This window comes from Macaca fascicularis, chromosome 15, assembly GCF_037993035.2.
Source record: "Macaca fascicularis isolate 582-1 chromosome 15, T2T-MFA8v1.1".
NCBI classification, from domain to species: domain Eukaryota; kingdom Metazoa; phylum Chordata; class Mammalia; order Primates; family Cercopithecidae; genus Macaca; species Macaca fascicularis.
Genome location: NC_088389.1, coordinates 2,167,773 through 2,182,930, shown reverse-complemented (window position 1 = coordinate 2,182,930; position 15,158 = coordinate 2,167,773). Strand labels below are relative to the sequence as shown.

General features: G+C 61.9%; 1 protein-coding gene across 19 annotated transcripts in view; it reads left to right on the top strand.

The window, feature by feature from the left end:
* Window positions 1-2,655: 2,655 nt before the first annotated feature.
* Window positions 2,656-15,158, top strand: part of GRIN1 (glutamate ionotropic receptor NMDA type subunit 1) — a 31,038-nt gene continuing 18,535 nt past the window's right edge. For 6 of the 19 annotated variants that reach the window (XR_012424041.1, XM_005580341.4, XM_005580340.5 and 3 more), the window contains exons 1-5: window positions 2,656-3,242; window positions 5,572-5,706; window positions 9,786-9,962; window positions 12,642-12,704; window positions 13,502-13,602. Coding sequence is in view for 18 of the 19 variants with exons in the window: in XM_005580341.4 (XP_005580398.1) it covers window positions 2,985-3,242; window positions 5,572-5,706; window positions 9,786-9,962; window positions 12,642-12,704; window positions 13,502-13,602 (734 nt within the window). In the remaining variant the exon portion in view is untranslated. Of the gene's footprint in view, window positions 3,243-5,571; window positions 5,707-9,760; window positions 9,963-12,641; window positions 12,705-13,501; window positions 13,603-15,158 lie in introns of all 19 variants that reach the window. The other 13 variants (XM_005580344.4, XM_005580342.4, XM_005580339.5 and 10 more) reach the window with 6 other exon arrangements.

Genomic DNA, 15,158 nt, shown 5'->3' with positions numbered 1-15,158 from the left:
CAGTGGCCCAGGGCAGAGCAGCACTTCCCTCCCCACCCAGCGCCTGACTGCTGGCCAGGGCCCATCCCAGGGCAGCACCCCGGGTCTCTGGTCCTCCCCACAGCCTTTGTCCCTCCAGGTCTTAGAGGGGTCTGAGTCCAGGCTCATCTGTTGTGGCACCACTACCCCCTCCCTCACGGTTGTGGAAGAAGCCCACGGGGGAAAAATGCAGAGCAGAACCCAGGAAACACTGCTGGCAGGAGGAGCTGCAGCCTGGAGGCACGGCCTCCACCCCATCTCCGTCATGGGCATTTGCCAAGGGGTCTTGAACAGAAGCTTGGGGACGCACACAGTCTGGTGGGGCAGTGGTGCGCTGGCAGACCGGCTCCCTGAGTAGAAAAGGAAAAGCCCTGTGTGCGGGTTTGATGATTTCCCTGGCAGCATAAATAATCCCATTGTGGCTAATTTCAAGGCCTGACTGTAACAGCTGCTGGCAGGTGTCTGAACATTTAACAATCGGCTCTCCAGGGTCAGTGGGAGTTGCTCCAGCACCCCACAGGGTGGGGGTGGGTGGGTGGAGCCAGGGTCTCTACTGCAGCCTCCAACCCCTTTCTTCCATGCTGATGAGGAGTCATCTGGGCTCAGGTCTACCCCCACGCAGCTGCCAGGCTCTGGCCTGCCTGAGGCGCAAGGTTTTTGTTTTATGTTTTTTGTTTTTTGAGATGGAGTTTTGCTCTGTTGCCCAGGCTGGAGTGCAGTGGCGCAATTTCAGCTCAGGGCAACCTCTGCCTCCCACATTCAAGTGATTCTCCTGCCTCAGTCTCCCAAGTAGCTGGGATTACAGGTGCCTGCCACCATGCCTGGGTAATTTTTGTATTTTTAGGAGAGACAGGGTTTCACCACGTTGACCAGGCTGGTCTCGAACTCCTGACCTTAGGTGATCTGCCTGCCTTTGCCTCCCAAAGTGTTAGGATTACAGGCGTGAGCCACTGTGCCTGGCTGAGGCGGAAGTTTGGAGATGGGCCACAAACTACTGGAGTTTGGGAGTGGGGCCAGCTTCCTCCCCCTGAGTAACCCCCACGCACCTTCCTGAAAGCCCACAGAAGGGGTGAAGGGCCCAAGGCGGATGAGCCTTCCTCTGTGTGCCTCAACCCAAACAGGGAGAGGCGGGGGTCTGCAGCAGGGTACAGGCAGGTGATCCCCCAAGGAAAGAATTCCCTGGGCCGGGTGCGGTGGCTCAAGCCTGTAATCCCAGCACTTTGGGAGGCCGAGACGGGCGGATCACGAGGTCAGGAGATCGAGACCATCCTGGCTAACACGGTGAAACCCCGTCTCTACTAAAAAATACAAAACACTAGCCTGGCGAGGTGGTGGGCGCCTGTAGTCCCGGCTACTCGGGAGGCTGAGGCAGGAGAATGGCGTAAAAACCCGGGAGGCGGAGCTTGCAGTGAGCTGAGATCCGGCCACTGCACTCCACCCTGGGCGACACAGCGAGACTCCGTCTCAAAAAAAAAAAAAAAAAAAAAAAAAAAAAAAAAAAAAAAGAATTCCCTGTATTGAGAGAGAAGGGGCCAAGAGAAGGAGCTTGTCAAACACCGCAGCCCCTCCCCCTCCTCTCAGCTCCAGGGGGTCCCTGGTGCCAGTGTTTGGCAGATGGAGAGAACGGCAAGCGGGAGAGGGAGTGTGACCCCTGTGGGCACATGACTTCCCTCGCTGCACTGCTCCGGATAGCAGAGGTGTGGGGACGACCCTGCTTTGTCACCATTGGGGGCGTTTGCTGTTAGGTCTGCAGAATCCTCAGTTGCTATTGGAAATGGTGACATCACTGGCAGGGGCGGAGCTCCAGCCTTCCTTCAAGTTAGGGAGGGGGACGCACACTCCAGGGGTGGAGGGGGACAAAGACAGGGTGGTGTGGACCAGAGGGATGGGTAAGGCTCTGGAAAAGGGGGCGCTGGGAGCGTATTGCGAGGGACTGGAGATGGAGAGAGGAGCGGAAGCTGAGGGTGTGAAACGGCTGGCCCCGAACACACCTCGCGGGGCTCCAGTGATTCCTGGTGTCCGACCTCAGCCCCACTCAGTGCGGGTCCAGTCTCCAGGCTCTCGCGGAAGGCCTGGTTGAACACATGTGGCAGCCACGGTCACCCTCCCTATTCCTCTTAGCCCGAGGAGGGGGGTCCCAAGTTACATGGCCACGTAGACGGAGCCTCTCCCTCATTTCTGAACCTTGTGGGGGGGCGGACCCAGAGGCATGGTTTAGGGCCTCCCCCACCCCTCTAGAGCTCCAGCCTGCAAGAGTCAGGACCCGAAATATTGCTGACTGTGGGTGACGACTCGTGCGCGCACACACACATGCGAGCAGGCACGACACGTTCGGTCATATTAAAAGGCACGCAAGGGTGGTGCGGGCTGCACGCGGTGACACGGACCCCTCTAACGCTCCCAAACTGAGCTCCCTGCAGGTCCCCGACAGCAGAGGCCACTGTCCCAGGACCCCTCCAGGCACGCGCTCACACGCACACGCGCGCTTCCCGGCTCACGCGCGCTCCGACACACACGCTCACGCGAACGCAGGCGCACGCTCTGGCGCGGGAGGCGCCCCCTTCGCCTCCGTGTTGGGAAGCGGGGGCGGCGGGAGGGGCAGGAGACGTTGGCCCCGCTCGCGTTTCTGCAGCTGCTGCAGTCGCCGCAGCGTCCGGACCGGAACCAGCGCCGTCCGCTGAGCCGCCGCCGCCGCCGGGCCCTTTCCAAGCCGGGCGCTCGGAGCTGCGCCCGGCCCGCTTCAGCACCGTGGACAGCGCCGGTCGCGTGGGGCTGCGCCCGGAGCCCCTGCGCGCGCTGCCGCGCCCCTTCCCTCTGCCGACGTCCCGGGACCGCCGCTCCGGGGGAGACGTGGCGTCCACAGCCCGCGGGGCCGGGCGAGCGCAGGACGGCCCGGAAGCCCCGCGGGGAATGCGCCGAGGGCCCCGCGTTCGCGCAGCGCAGAACCAGGCCCGCGGCCCGAGCCCATGAGCACCATGCGCCTGCTGACGCTCGCCCTGCTGTTCTCCTGCTCCGTCGCCCGTGCCGCGTGCGACCCCAAGATCGTCAACATTGGCGCGGTGCTGAGCACGCGGAAGCACGAGCAGATGTTCCGCGAGGCCGTGAACCAGGCCAACAAGCGGCATGGTTCCTGGAAGATCCAGCTGAACGCCACCTCCGTCACGCACAAGCCCAACGCCATCCAGATGGCTCTGTCAGTGTGCGAGGACCTCATCTCCAGCCAGGTGCCCTCCCCCACCTCCGTCCCCCACCTCCTCCTCCTCCATACTGCACCCCCACACCCCCAGTTTCATTCCATCCTTTCCGTGCTCCCTTCCTCCCTGGAAGACACCACCCCGGAGTCAGCTGGCTGCTTCCGAGAGGCCCTTGTCTCACTAGGAACCAAACACCAGGGTCTGCTGACTCCCCTATCTTGGCCTCAGACTAGTCACCTGCCACCTTGGCTGGTCCTCAGAGGGTCCCTGGGGCTCCAGGCCCTGACTGGTGTGTGCAGACGTGGGGCTGGAGTGTGTCAGTGTGGGGGTGTGTATTCCGGGTATGGGGGCAGAAGTGCCCGTCCAGCTACATGCCCGCCCTGCAGAGCTTTAAACAGGACGGGGCCTGGGGCCATCTTTGTTTCTGCTTCCAGGTTCTCCTGCCCTTTTTTTCTACCCTTCCCCCGACCCATGGGTCTGCCTGGGAAGGGTAATGGCTCAGGTGCCAAAGCAGGGCGCTTTGTGGGAGTGGGAGTGGGGGTGCACACGCGAGAGGCGTCAGGGCATGGGAGCTGTCGGCAGCCAGCGCTGCGGGGGAGGACGCGGCTCCTGGGATTTTGCCTGTCGGAGCTGTCCGCCCCTGGGCCGAGCGCCTGCTGAATTCCAATGAGACTGCAAGGATCTGCAATGCAGCCCTTTATGTAAGAGGCAGGACAGACATCCAGCCTAGCACTGCTCACACGTGCCTACTTGGTGGACACACCACATCTGTAGACATGCATGCTCACACACACACCAAATGTTACATCAGCACACACTCATGCACCTCAGCATCACACAATTTCATATGCTCACTTGCATACATGCAGATCCATGGACACCTGCTCATGTGCCACACACGGCTTGGCATGCATTCCCAGAGGCACATGCAAACATGCACACTTACACACACGGTTCCAGTCATGCACACGCATGTACACAAACAGACATGCTGGGGCATGTGATGCGTATAACCATACCCTAGCACATGCGCGAACGCCTGCATGGTCACACACGGATCTACGGGCCTTTGCCAGGCACCTCTGGGTGCAGGTTGGAGGCAAGAGCTGGGGGAGGGAGAACCACTTCAAACAGCTGCAGCTGCACGCCAGAGTTCTTCTCAGAAATCCTCCTTCCCCACCTCACAATCCACCCCCATGCCCCAGTCCAGGACACCACGGGATGGGACTGGGGGGACGCGTCTGTAGCCAGTGGCCGCGGTCACATGTTCCATCTGGGACTGGGGAGGGACACAGAAGGTGGACTTGGGAAATCCGGGAGGGGCCATTCCTGGGAAATTGCTTCAACTCACGCCCGTGTTGCTGTCTGTCTGTGGGCATGGTCCCTGGAGCAAAGGCAATGCCTGTAGCTACCACTCACAGAACACACCCCCTGGTCAGGTACTGTCCTGCCACGTGGGGCCATGCAGTACACCCCGTCCCCATTCGCCGAAGCTCTAAGAGGCACAGGCAGAGCTGGGGACAGACTCAAGTCCTTGTTGTGTGAAGGTGGTGTGGACCCCACCTTGGGAGGGGCTGGGGAGAGAGGGAAGGTGTCAGTTCCAGGGGGCTGAGCCGCTGGCTTTAGATCTGCCCCATGGGGCCTTGGTCATGGGCAGGAAGGCTGGGCTGCACCCCCAATGCCTCCCTTCCCTTCCTTGACGATGAGGCCAGCACTCAAAGTAAGGGCTGGGTGTTGTTCAGACGGAGCCCACCTCAGGCCCTGCCCCTGGAGACACCAGCAGAAGGGACCTCGGCCTCTTTGGCAGCTCCTAGCTGCTTCCCCCTGAAGTCCAGTACTGGCCATCGGAGCTGCCTGCCCTGTCTCGGGATGTGAGCTGGCCCCACCCCTGGCCCATCAGGAAGGACGGGTGGGTTCTGAGCATCAAGGCCAACATGATGCAGGAACAGCTGTCCTCCCCAGTCCACCCTGGGTGCGTCCTGTGCTCAGGGTCCCCGGGACATCCCCAGGACAGGCCTTCATCTGGCCCTTGAGGGACGCAGCCCCTGCAGGGCCCCGGTCAGCAATGTGAGAAGAGTGAGGGGAGTTCCGGGTGGGGTCTGCTCTCCCCTGCGTCCCCTTAGCCCCTGCTCTGCCTCTGCCCCTCTGCGATTGACTGATAAAGGATGATGATGGGGTCTCCCTCCCCCGCTCTGTGGGCATGTGTGCATCTGGGCCTGGGCATGTAGCATGTACCCAAATTGTGCCCCCACCCCTCTTAGCCTTCTGGGTTCAGCCTCTGCTGCTTCCGGATCTCAGCCTCTAGCCCAGTGCCTGGCCCACCCCTGGCTCAAGCTGGCCCTGTCTCCTGTGTCCACAGGTCTACGCCATCCTAGTTAGCCATCCGCCTACCCCCAACGACCACTTCACTCCCACCCCTGTCTCCTACACAGCCGGCTTCTACCGCATCCCCGTGCTGGGGCTGACCACCCGCATGTCCATCTACTCCGACAAGGTAAGCCTGACTGCCAGACCAGGCCTGCCGGCCCTCAGCCCCAGTGCACAGCCCGGCCACTCCAGGAGCAGCAGGCCGACCCGCTCACATGGAACTCACACACCACACACTCACAGCCACACAGCTCCCCCATGTTCATGCACGTCTGCACGCTCTCACGTGTCCAACTCACACATCTGCAAACACAGTCACATGCACACTCACATACTCTTACACACACGATACACTCTCTCACGCATAAGGAGGGCTCACATGGAGCCCAGCACGTGCCCCCAGCCCAGAGCAGGCCAAAGGGAGGGGGCACACCTCACACACTCACACATCACACACTCACACATTCATACTCACAGCACCCACACACGACACTGCTGTGCTCACCCTCCCCACACATGCACACCGGCACACCCACGGATTCACACAAAGTCACACACAATCACTGGCACAGGCACCAGTGACACACCCTCAGGAGAAGAGGGCCCATGGGCTGGGAGAAGGGATGGCTGGGAGGCTTTCCAGACAGGTGGACTTTGAAGGGAAGTTTGGAGAGCTGGGGGTTGCTCCAGGAGGAAAGGGGTGTGCACACAGCCAGGGTGGTGGGGCCAGCCTTTCCCACTGCAGGCATGGGTGGAGAGCAATGTCTGCGGTTGCATGGCGTAAATGAGGATGCAGCTCAGGGCGGGGCGCTGGCCTGGGGGCTTCCAGCCTCTAGGGCTGAGGGGACCTTTGCTCAGCGTCCTGCAGACCCTCCTGGCCCACAGGCTAGGAGGAGGGCCTCTGTCCGATCCTGGAACAGCCGCTGAAGAGGGGGGAGGTCATCCAGTCAGTTTTGCAGGAAACTCCAAGCCAGAGAGCCACGGGGGCTTGCTCTAGGTCACACAGCCCTCCGTCTACCCAGGATGCAAACTGGGCACTGAGAGGCTGACCAACCTGGGGCCACTGACTGACAGACCTGCAGGGCCACTTGGCAGCGGACACCTAGTTTGGTGCCAGTGCTGAGGAGCCAGAGGGCTGGGCTGTGCAGCCAAGCTTCCGGGTCCCCCATCTTCTCCAAATTCCTCCAGCCCAGAGTCCACAGTCCTCAGTAACATTGCCTTAAAGCACAGGGGTCGCTCCAGCTAGGCCCGGGCTCTTCTGGGAGGATGGAAGGCCCCGGAGGCAGGAGCTGAGAGAGACTGGAACAGCCACCTTCCTGAGGCTCTGAAGGCCCTGGCATGCCCCTCAGCACCCAAACTGCTCCTCCCAGGTGACTTCACCCCTGGCCATGAGAAGGAGGGGGTCTCATTCCTGTGCCCTCAGGCACGACCTCCTTCGCCTTCCTGGGCACCAGTTTCCTCACATGCGAAGGAGAGAACATGGCCTTACCCAGGAAAGCAGCCAGTGGCTCAAATGAAAGCCCAGGGAAAGGGATGCCCCAGGGCAGGGCCAGCCCAGCACGTGCCCCCAGCCCAGAGCAGGCCAAAGGGAGGGGGCACACCTCACAGCTACACCCTGGCCTTACTATGGTCTATACACTACAACCAACCTGTGCCCAAAACATGAACCGGCAAGGTCAGGTCAGAGCTAGTCCAAGATCTCAAGCACAACCTGCCTTGCAGCCACGTCACCAGGTGGACAGAGAGAGGCAGGGGACATTTTTGCACCCCAAGGCACTGCCCCAGGCCACAAAGAGGGAACAGGTGAAAAATAACCTGGAGGCCTCAGAGAACCACAAGATCAGTGTGAGTCCACAGGGACACTGAAGGAACCAGGGCTCACCTGGACAGACACAGAGAACCGAGGCAGAGTGGCGCAGAGCCTGCTCCACTCCCCGCCGTGCCACAGCACTCCCTGGCAGCTTGCGGCCAGGGAAAGCAAGCCAGGGCAAGCGAGCACCACGCTTTCGCCTGGGGAGATGAAGCCTTTAGCCCCAAGAGCGAATTCTCCTTCATACATAGAGTTTAAATTTGGGAGGACTCTGGGCAGCCCCAGGGGATCTTCAAGGCACTATGTGTCATCAAGAACTTCCTGAGCTCAGCTTGTCCAAAGGTGGTGGGCTGCAGGGGAGGGGGTGAGCTCATCCCAGGAACGATTCCACAGAAACCCAAGTCCCTTAGGGTGCTATGGGGCCAACACGAAACCTCCTCCATTTCCAAGATTATATGTGGGAGGAGAGGCTGGGGTGGGAGAAAGAGGGGTTCCCAGGGCCTAGAAAGTGTCCCCAGGGTCGTGGGGACAGGGGTGGATAAAAGGAGGGGGTCCCAGGGTCTAGAAAGTGTCCCCAGGTTGGCCGGGCACAGTGGCTCAATCCCAGCACTTTGGGAGGCCGAGGCAGGTGGATCACGAGGTCAGGAAATCGAGACCATCCTGGCTAACACGGTGAAACCCCGTCTCAACTAAAAATACAAAAAATTAGCCGGGCATGGTGGCGTGCGCCTGTAGTCCCAGCTACTCGGGAGGCTGAGGCAGGAGAATGGCGTGAACCTGGGAGGCAGAGCTTGCAGTGAGCCGAGTTCCCGCCACTGCATCCAACCTGGGCGACAGTGTGAGACTCCGTCTCAAAAAAAAAAAAAAAAAAAAGGAAGTGTCCCCAGGGTGTTAGGGACAGGAGTGGGAGACAGAAGGGGTCCCAGGGTCTAGAAAATGTCCCCAAGGGAGTGGGGATGGGGTAGGAGGAATGGGGTCCCAGGGTCCAGAAAGTGTCCCCAGGGAGGTGGGGACAGGGGTGAGAGGAAGGGGGTCCCAGGGTCTAGAAAGTGTCCCCAGGGTGTTAGGGACAGGGGTGGGAGACAGGAGTGGGTCCCAGGGTCTAGAAAGTGTCCCTAGCGGGGTGGGGACAGGGGTGGGAGGAAGGGGGTCCCAGGGTCTAGAAAGTGTCCCCAGTGGGGTGGGGACAGGGGTGAGAGGAAGGGGGTCCCAGGGTCTAGAAACTCCCCAGGATGTTAGGGACAGGGGTGGGAGACAGGAGGGGGTCCCAGGGTCTAGAAAGTGTCCCCAGTGGGATGGGGACAGGGGTGAGAGGAAGGGGGTCCCAGGGTCTAGAAAGTGTCCCCAGTGGGGTGGGGACAGGGTGGGAGGAAGGGGGTCCCAGGGTCTAGAAAGTGTCCCCAGCAGGGTGGGGACAGGGGTGGGAGGAAGGGGGTCCCAGGGTCTAGAAAGTGTCCCTAGCGGGGTGGGGACAGGGGTGAGAGGAAGGGGGTCCCAGGGTCTAGAAAGTGTCCCTAGCGGGGTGGGGACAGGGGTGGGAGGAAGGGGGTCCCAGGGTCTAGAAAGTGTCCCCAGCAGGGTGGGGACAGGGGTGGGAGGAAGGGGGTCCCAGGGTCTAGAAAGTGTCCCCAGCAGGGTGGGGACAGGGGTGGGAGGAAGGGGGTCCCAGGGTCTAGAAAGTGTCCCCAGCAGGGTGGGGACAGGGGTGGGAGGAAGGGGGTCCCAGGGTCTAGAAAGTGTCCCCAGCAGGGTGGGGACAGGGGTGGGAGGAAGGGGGTCCCAGGGTCTAGAAAGTGTCCCCAGCAGGGTGGGGACAGGGGTGAGAGGAAGGTGGTCCCAGGGTCTAGAAAGTGTCCCCAGCAGGGTGGGGATGGGGGTGGGAGGAAGGGGGTCCCAGGGTCTAGAAAGTGTCCCCAGGGTGTTAGGGACAGGGGTGGGAGACAGGAGGGGGTCCCAGGGTCTAGAAAGTGTCCCCAGCAGGGTGGGGACAGGGGTGAGAGGAAGGGGGTCCCAGGGTCTAGAAAGTGTCCCCAGCAGGGTGGGGATGGGGGTGGGAGGAAGGGGGTCCCAGGGTCTAGAAAGTGTCCCCAGGGTGTTAGGGACAGGGGTGGGAGACAGGAGGGGGTCCCAGGGTCTAGAAAGTGTCCCCAGCAGGGTGGGGACAGGGGTGAGAGGAAGGTGGTCCCAGGGTCTAGAAAGTGTCCCCAGCGGGGTGGGAACAGGGGTGGGAGACAGGAGGGGGTCCCAGGGTCTAGAAAGTGTCCCCAGCAGGGTGGGGACGGGGGTGGGAGGAAGGGGGTTCCCAGCCTCCGGCGGGTGTTCCAGCGGCGGGGGGCGGGTGGGAGGGCGGGTCTCCACGGGTCCCCCTCAGCCCGCCCTGCTCCCGTCTCCCACAGAGCATCCACCTGAGCTTCCTGCGCACCGTGCCGCCCTACTCCCACCAGTCGAGCGTGTGGTTCGAGATGATGCGTGTCTACAGCTGGAACCACATCATCCTGCTGGTCAGCGACGACCACGAGGGCCGGGCGGCTCAGAAGCGCCTGGAGACGCTGCTGGAGGAGCGTGAGTCCAAGGTGAGGGTCGGCGCCGCAGGCGGGCGCCTGGCGGAGCCAAGGTGCAGGACGGGCCGCCGTGTGTCTGTGGCTCCGTGTGTGACACCCTCTTCTTTCCATCGTGCATGGTCAGCACCACCACGTCTGGCGAGCGCCCGCCCCAGCCTGTCCTCGGCTCATTTCACTCGCTTTTGCCATTAGTCGAAATCTCCTTCGTGTCAGTCCCTGCGGGGCGAGGGCCAGACCACCTGGAGCTCTGCAAACACCCCTGCCCCGCGCCGCCCCGCGCTGCCCCGCGCCCTCGTCCCTTCCTCCTGCCCGCGCCCCTCGCTCCCTGGAGGCCCCAGCCGGGCTCGGGACTCGTCACCCTTCCCGCCCACCCTGTCCTGAGTTCCCAGCAGCCTCCCTCTGGGCAAGGTCTCCCCTGTACATGGCCCGCACATACCGTCCCTGCAGTCCTGTCCCCTCCCGGCTGGGCCCATTCCCTGTCCTCCCCCGCGTGGCCTCCCCTGAAGCTCTGCAACTCACAGCTCAGCAAAGCCCCATCCACAGACACCTGCCCCCCAGCCCGGACAGCCCCGTGGGCTCCACTCCCCTCCTTGCCCCCACCACAGGGCTCCCTCGGCACTCCTCACCAAGACCAATTAGCCACCTGGTTCTAGGACACACTGACCCCAACACAGCCAGGCGTCCACTCTGTGGGGCTGCAGAGAGATCAGAGCTGGGATTTGAGGGGGTCCAAGAGACCCCTGCCCCCTTCCTTACCACTCCCATTTGCAGTCTGGGGCAGAGCTGGTGCTTGGCTGCAGGACCCCTAGAGCCCTGGGTGCTCAGCACCTGGGCCGGCTCCCGGTCAAGCAGTGGGAGGAGGCCCAGGCTGAAGAGGGCCAGACCTACGGGTGGCTGGGAGCATGTTTCGTGTCAGAGCTGGCTTCATTGAACTTAGGGCCAACCTGGCACCCCCAAAGCACCACAGGACCCGGGAGGGACCAGAGGGCACGGGTCGGGGATAAAGCCAGGGGCAGACCAGAAGGTCCTGGAAGTCCTGTCGTGGGGGTTCTGCTGAGTCTTGGGTGGGAGGGGCATGAGCACCAAGGGCCTCACCCAAGACAGTGCCCCTCACCCCAGTGCCCGACAGGCCCCTCACCTTCTGGCGTGCCCACCCACGGCCATGGACTCCCATAACACACTCACCCCTGCACACCCAACCGCTTTCATTCACAGGTGCACGCACACATTTCCATCACACTCCACACCTCCAGCCACAGGCTCAGGCCACGCTTGCCTCCATGCAGCTCCAGCGCCACACACACACCTGGACACATGCACAGGTGCACTCCTCACACACACGTCTGTACACACGCACAGGTGCGCTCCTCACACACCTGGACACGCACTCAGGTGCACTCCTCACACACACACCTGGACACGCGCACAGGTGCACTCTTCACACACACACCTGGACACGTGCTCAGGTGCGCTCCTCACACACACACCTGGACACGCGCACAGGTGCACTCTTCACACACACACCTGGACACGTGCTCAGGTGCGCTCCTCACACACACACCTGGACACACGCACAGGTGCGCTCCTCACACACCTGGACACGTGCTCAGGTGCACTCCTCACACACACACCTGGACACGCGCACAGGTGCTCTCTTCACACACACACCTGGACACGTGTTCAGGTGCGCTCCTCACACACACACCTGGACACACGCACAGGTGCGCTCCTCACACACACACCTGGACACGCGCACAGGTGCACTCTTCACACACACACCTGGACACGTGCTCAGGTGCGCTCCTCACACACACACCTGGACACACGCACAGGTGCGCTCCTCACACACCTGGACATGCGCTCAGGTGCACTCCTCACACACACACCTGGACACGCGCACAGGTGCGCTCTTCACACACACACCTGGACACGCGCACAGGTGCGCTCCTCACGTGCATGCTCACCCTCACTTGCGCCGGCCAGCACACACACAGACATGCACGCACGCACACGCACACACACACATGCACACGCACACGCACACGCACACACACAAAGGCGTGCTCAGACCATCTGGCCCTTCCGCAACCTTCACAGGCTTTTGCAGACTAACCCTCCCATTCAGATACCCACAGGCGCATGCCACCCCTGCAGATGCACATATGCACACACACCCTCTTGGGCACATATGCGAGCCGATGGGCATGGGCACCCCAGTTAGTGAGGACACCTCGGTCTCTTGAGAGGCAGAGGGAGGCCAAGGAGAGGGAGGGGGAGGGACATGGGGACAGGCCCCGGGGGGCTGCTCACCTCCCACTCAGGACTGACACGGGTTGGAGTGGGCACTGCTGGGGCCACACAGCAGGTGCATGCAGGGTGGGGGTGGCAGGTGGGGCTCCCTCCGAATGGTGGACGCGGACAGGGCCTCCCTTTATCCTGAGAACGACCGTTTCCAAGAGCACAGCTTCGTGGCAGGGAGCCTCCATGGCCCCACCCCCACGACCCTCACCCCCCCCAGCTCCGCCCCCGGCCCCCAGCCCCGCCCGGGGCCTCGGTGTTTGCGAGCTCCAGGTAGGAGCCCGTCTGCAGACGTGCCGAGGAGGTGGTGTGATTGCTTTAGCGCCGTCATTTTCAACCGTTTATAATCTTCTTCTGTGTCTGCATATTTTCTCTGTGCACATTATTCATCAGAGTAAAAAAAGGAACTATGAAAACCTCGACCAACTGTCCTATGACAACAAGCGCGGACCCAAGGTATATATGCATGGACGTGCACGCCACCCATGGCTAGGGAGCCCTGGCCTCGGCGCCTCGGCCACTAGGGCCACTGTCTGGCCCAGCCGCCGAGCCGCAGGCCCAAGCAATGAGGAGAGGCAGCCGGCAGCAGGCAGGAGAGGGCAGGCAGGAGAGGGCAGGCGTGGCGGCGTGGGTGCCTGAGGCCCACCCGCCGTGACCCTAGCCTGCACCCTCGAGGCAGGCGCGGCTGCAGGAGGAGCTGCTCTCCGGGAAGTGCATGCGAATCTCCGGGACCCCCAGGGTTTCCTCGTGGAACCCGGGAGGGAGCCCGCCCGCCTGGCCACCCGCTCGCCGGGGCTGGGCTGCTCCTGCAGGGGCCTGCGGAATCAGACCTCAGAGGACCTCCCGTGGTTTTGGAAAAGTCAGCCCCATCTCTTTTCCTGGTTGCATTCCAAAACTCTTTTCTGTTTCCCGTCCGCTGCACGCCTCCTGAGTCTGGGTCCACTTCAGCTTGCATGCTCAGTGCAAAGATGAGGACAGGAGTGAGGTGGAGAGAGAGACCCAGAGAGAGAGCAGAGCGAGCACAGAGCGAGCACAGGTGAGCGCGCAGGCTGAAGACAGGACAGGACCTGAGAGGCGAGGCCAGGCCAGGCGAGGACTGAGGAAGGCAGGCAGAGGCGCAGGTGGCAGGCGCAGACCATGGCAGCCCTAGCTAAGCTGCCTCGGGGTTCCCAGCGGCTCCAGCCCGACTCTCACCCCTGAGGTGCTATGTCCCCTGCCCCAGCCGCCTGCTAACATTCTTGTTCACACCGCAGGCAGAGAAGGTGCTGCAGTTTGACCCAGGGACCAAGAACGTGACAGCCCTGCTGATGGAGGCAAAAGAGCTGGAGGCCCGGGTCATCATCCTTTCTGCCAGGTGAGGCTGGGCAGGGCCCTACACACTGCACACAGGGTGGTACCTGGCCAAGCACCCGCCATCTGAGCCAGAGCTGGGACATTCTTGGGCACAGTGACCTTCAGCTTCCAAAGCACCTTCACCAAGGACAGCCACACCCCACCCGCTCCCACGCCCACACTCCTATCAGCATGGCTGATGTGACACCCTCCATCTGTGCCTCCCTCCCTGGGCCCTTCCCCATTCCACAGTCACATACTGCCTCTGCCCTGAGCTGGGCTGTGGGAGAGGGAGATGGAGGAGACCCTGCCCTTGGGAATCTCCGCAACTCAAGGGGGCAAACCTGTGCAAACAAGGCCCAGGGCTGGGGCCAGGGACGAGGCCCAGGGAAGTGATGTGCAGATGTGCCAGGCGAAAAGGCCCATGGCAGGGAGAGGGCCAGACTTCCCAACGGAAGGGTTGCAACAACTGGAGCAGCAGCTTAAGGGGAAATCAGTTAGGTACCTGGGAAATCAGGCTGCTCTGGACAGGGTCCGGTGCCACAGATCAACCTCGGGAGAAGCCTACTGTAAAAAGCTCCCTATTTGCAAATGGCTAGGTTCTCCTGGGAAGGGAAAGGCTGGGTGTCTGGGAATAGGAAAAGCAAGAGTAGGGAAGGGCAGGGTGAGTAGCCTTGCCTCATGGGACAGCCAAAACCCCACTGTCCCTGACCTAAAAGCTCTGCTAGGCTCCAACAGAGCGGAGCAAAACAGCATCGAAACGCCCAGAGGAACACAGCCCAGCCCTCCAGCCCTGCATATGGGAAAGAGCCAGCGACACTCTCAGTCCCAGGGCAGGCCACCATTTCCATGGGTCCGTCAAACGAACCTCTGGCACGGAGACAGGTGCAGCCCCCTCACCAGGGCAGAGCGCAGGGTGGGGCCAGCCAGGGCTCCTCGGGCTAGAAGGCAGGAATCTCCCCAGCCCAAGGCAGGGTTATTGCTTAGAGCTGCCCACGGGGCCTCACCTGCTTCTCCTGCAGCTGCTATAAAAAGGCACTAATCATCCCCCATTACGCCCCCCGCACTCAGCTTTAGGCTCATAGGTCTCTTGTCCACTCTACTCATCCAACTGTGGGCCCCAGGGAGGGATGGCCTGGCTCCAGGAAAAAAGATTTTTAAAGATTTGACCAGGCAAGGTACGCGTACGCACTGGTCCCAAGGAAGGAATGCCCCGCCCAGAAAAAAGCCCCGCCCAGGGAAAGACCCGCCCAGATAAAAGTCCCGTCCAGAGAAAGCTCTGCCCAGAAAAAAGAACTGCCCAGGGAAAGCCCCGCCCAGAAAAAAAGCCCCGCCCAGGGAAAGCCCCGCCCAGAAAAAGGACCAGCCCAGGGAAAGCCCCACCCAGAAAAGAAGCCCCGCCCAGGGAAGAAACTCCGCCCCAAAGAAAGCCCCGCCCAGGGAAAGCTCCGCCCAGAAAAAAGACCAACCCAGGAAAAGCCCAGCCCAGAAGAAAGCCCCGCCAAGGGGAAGTCCCGCCCAGGGAAAGCTCCGCCCAGGGAAAGCCCCGCCCAGAGAAAGCCCCACCCAGAGAAAGCC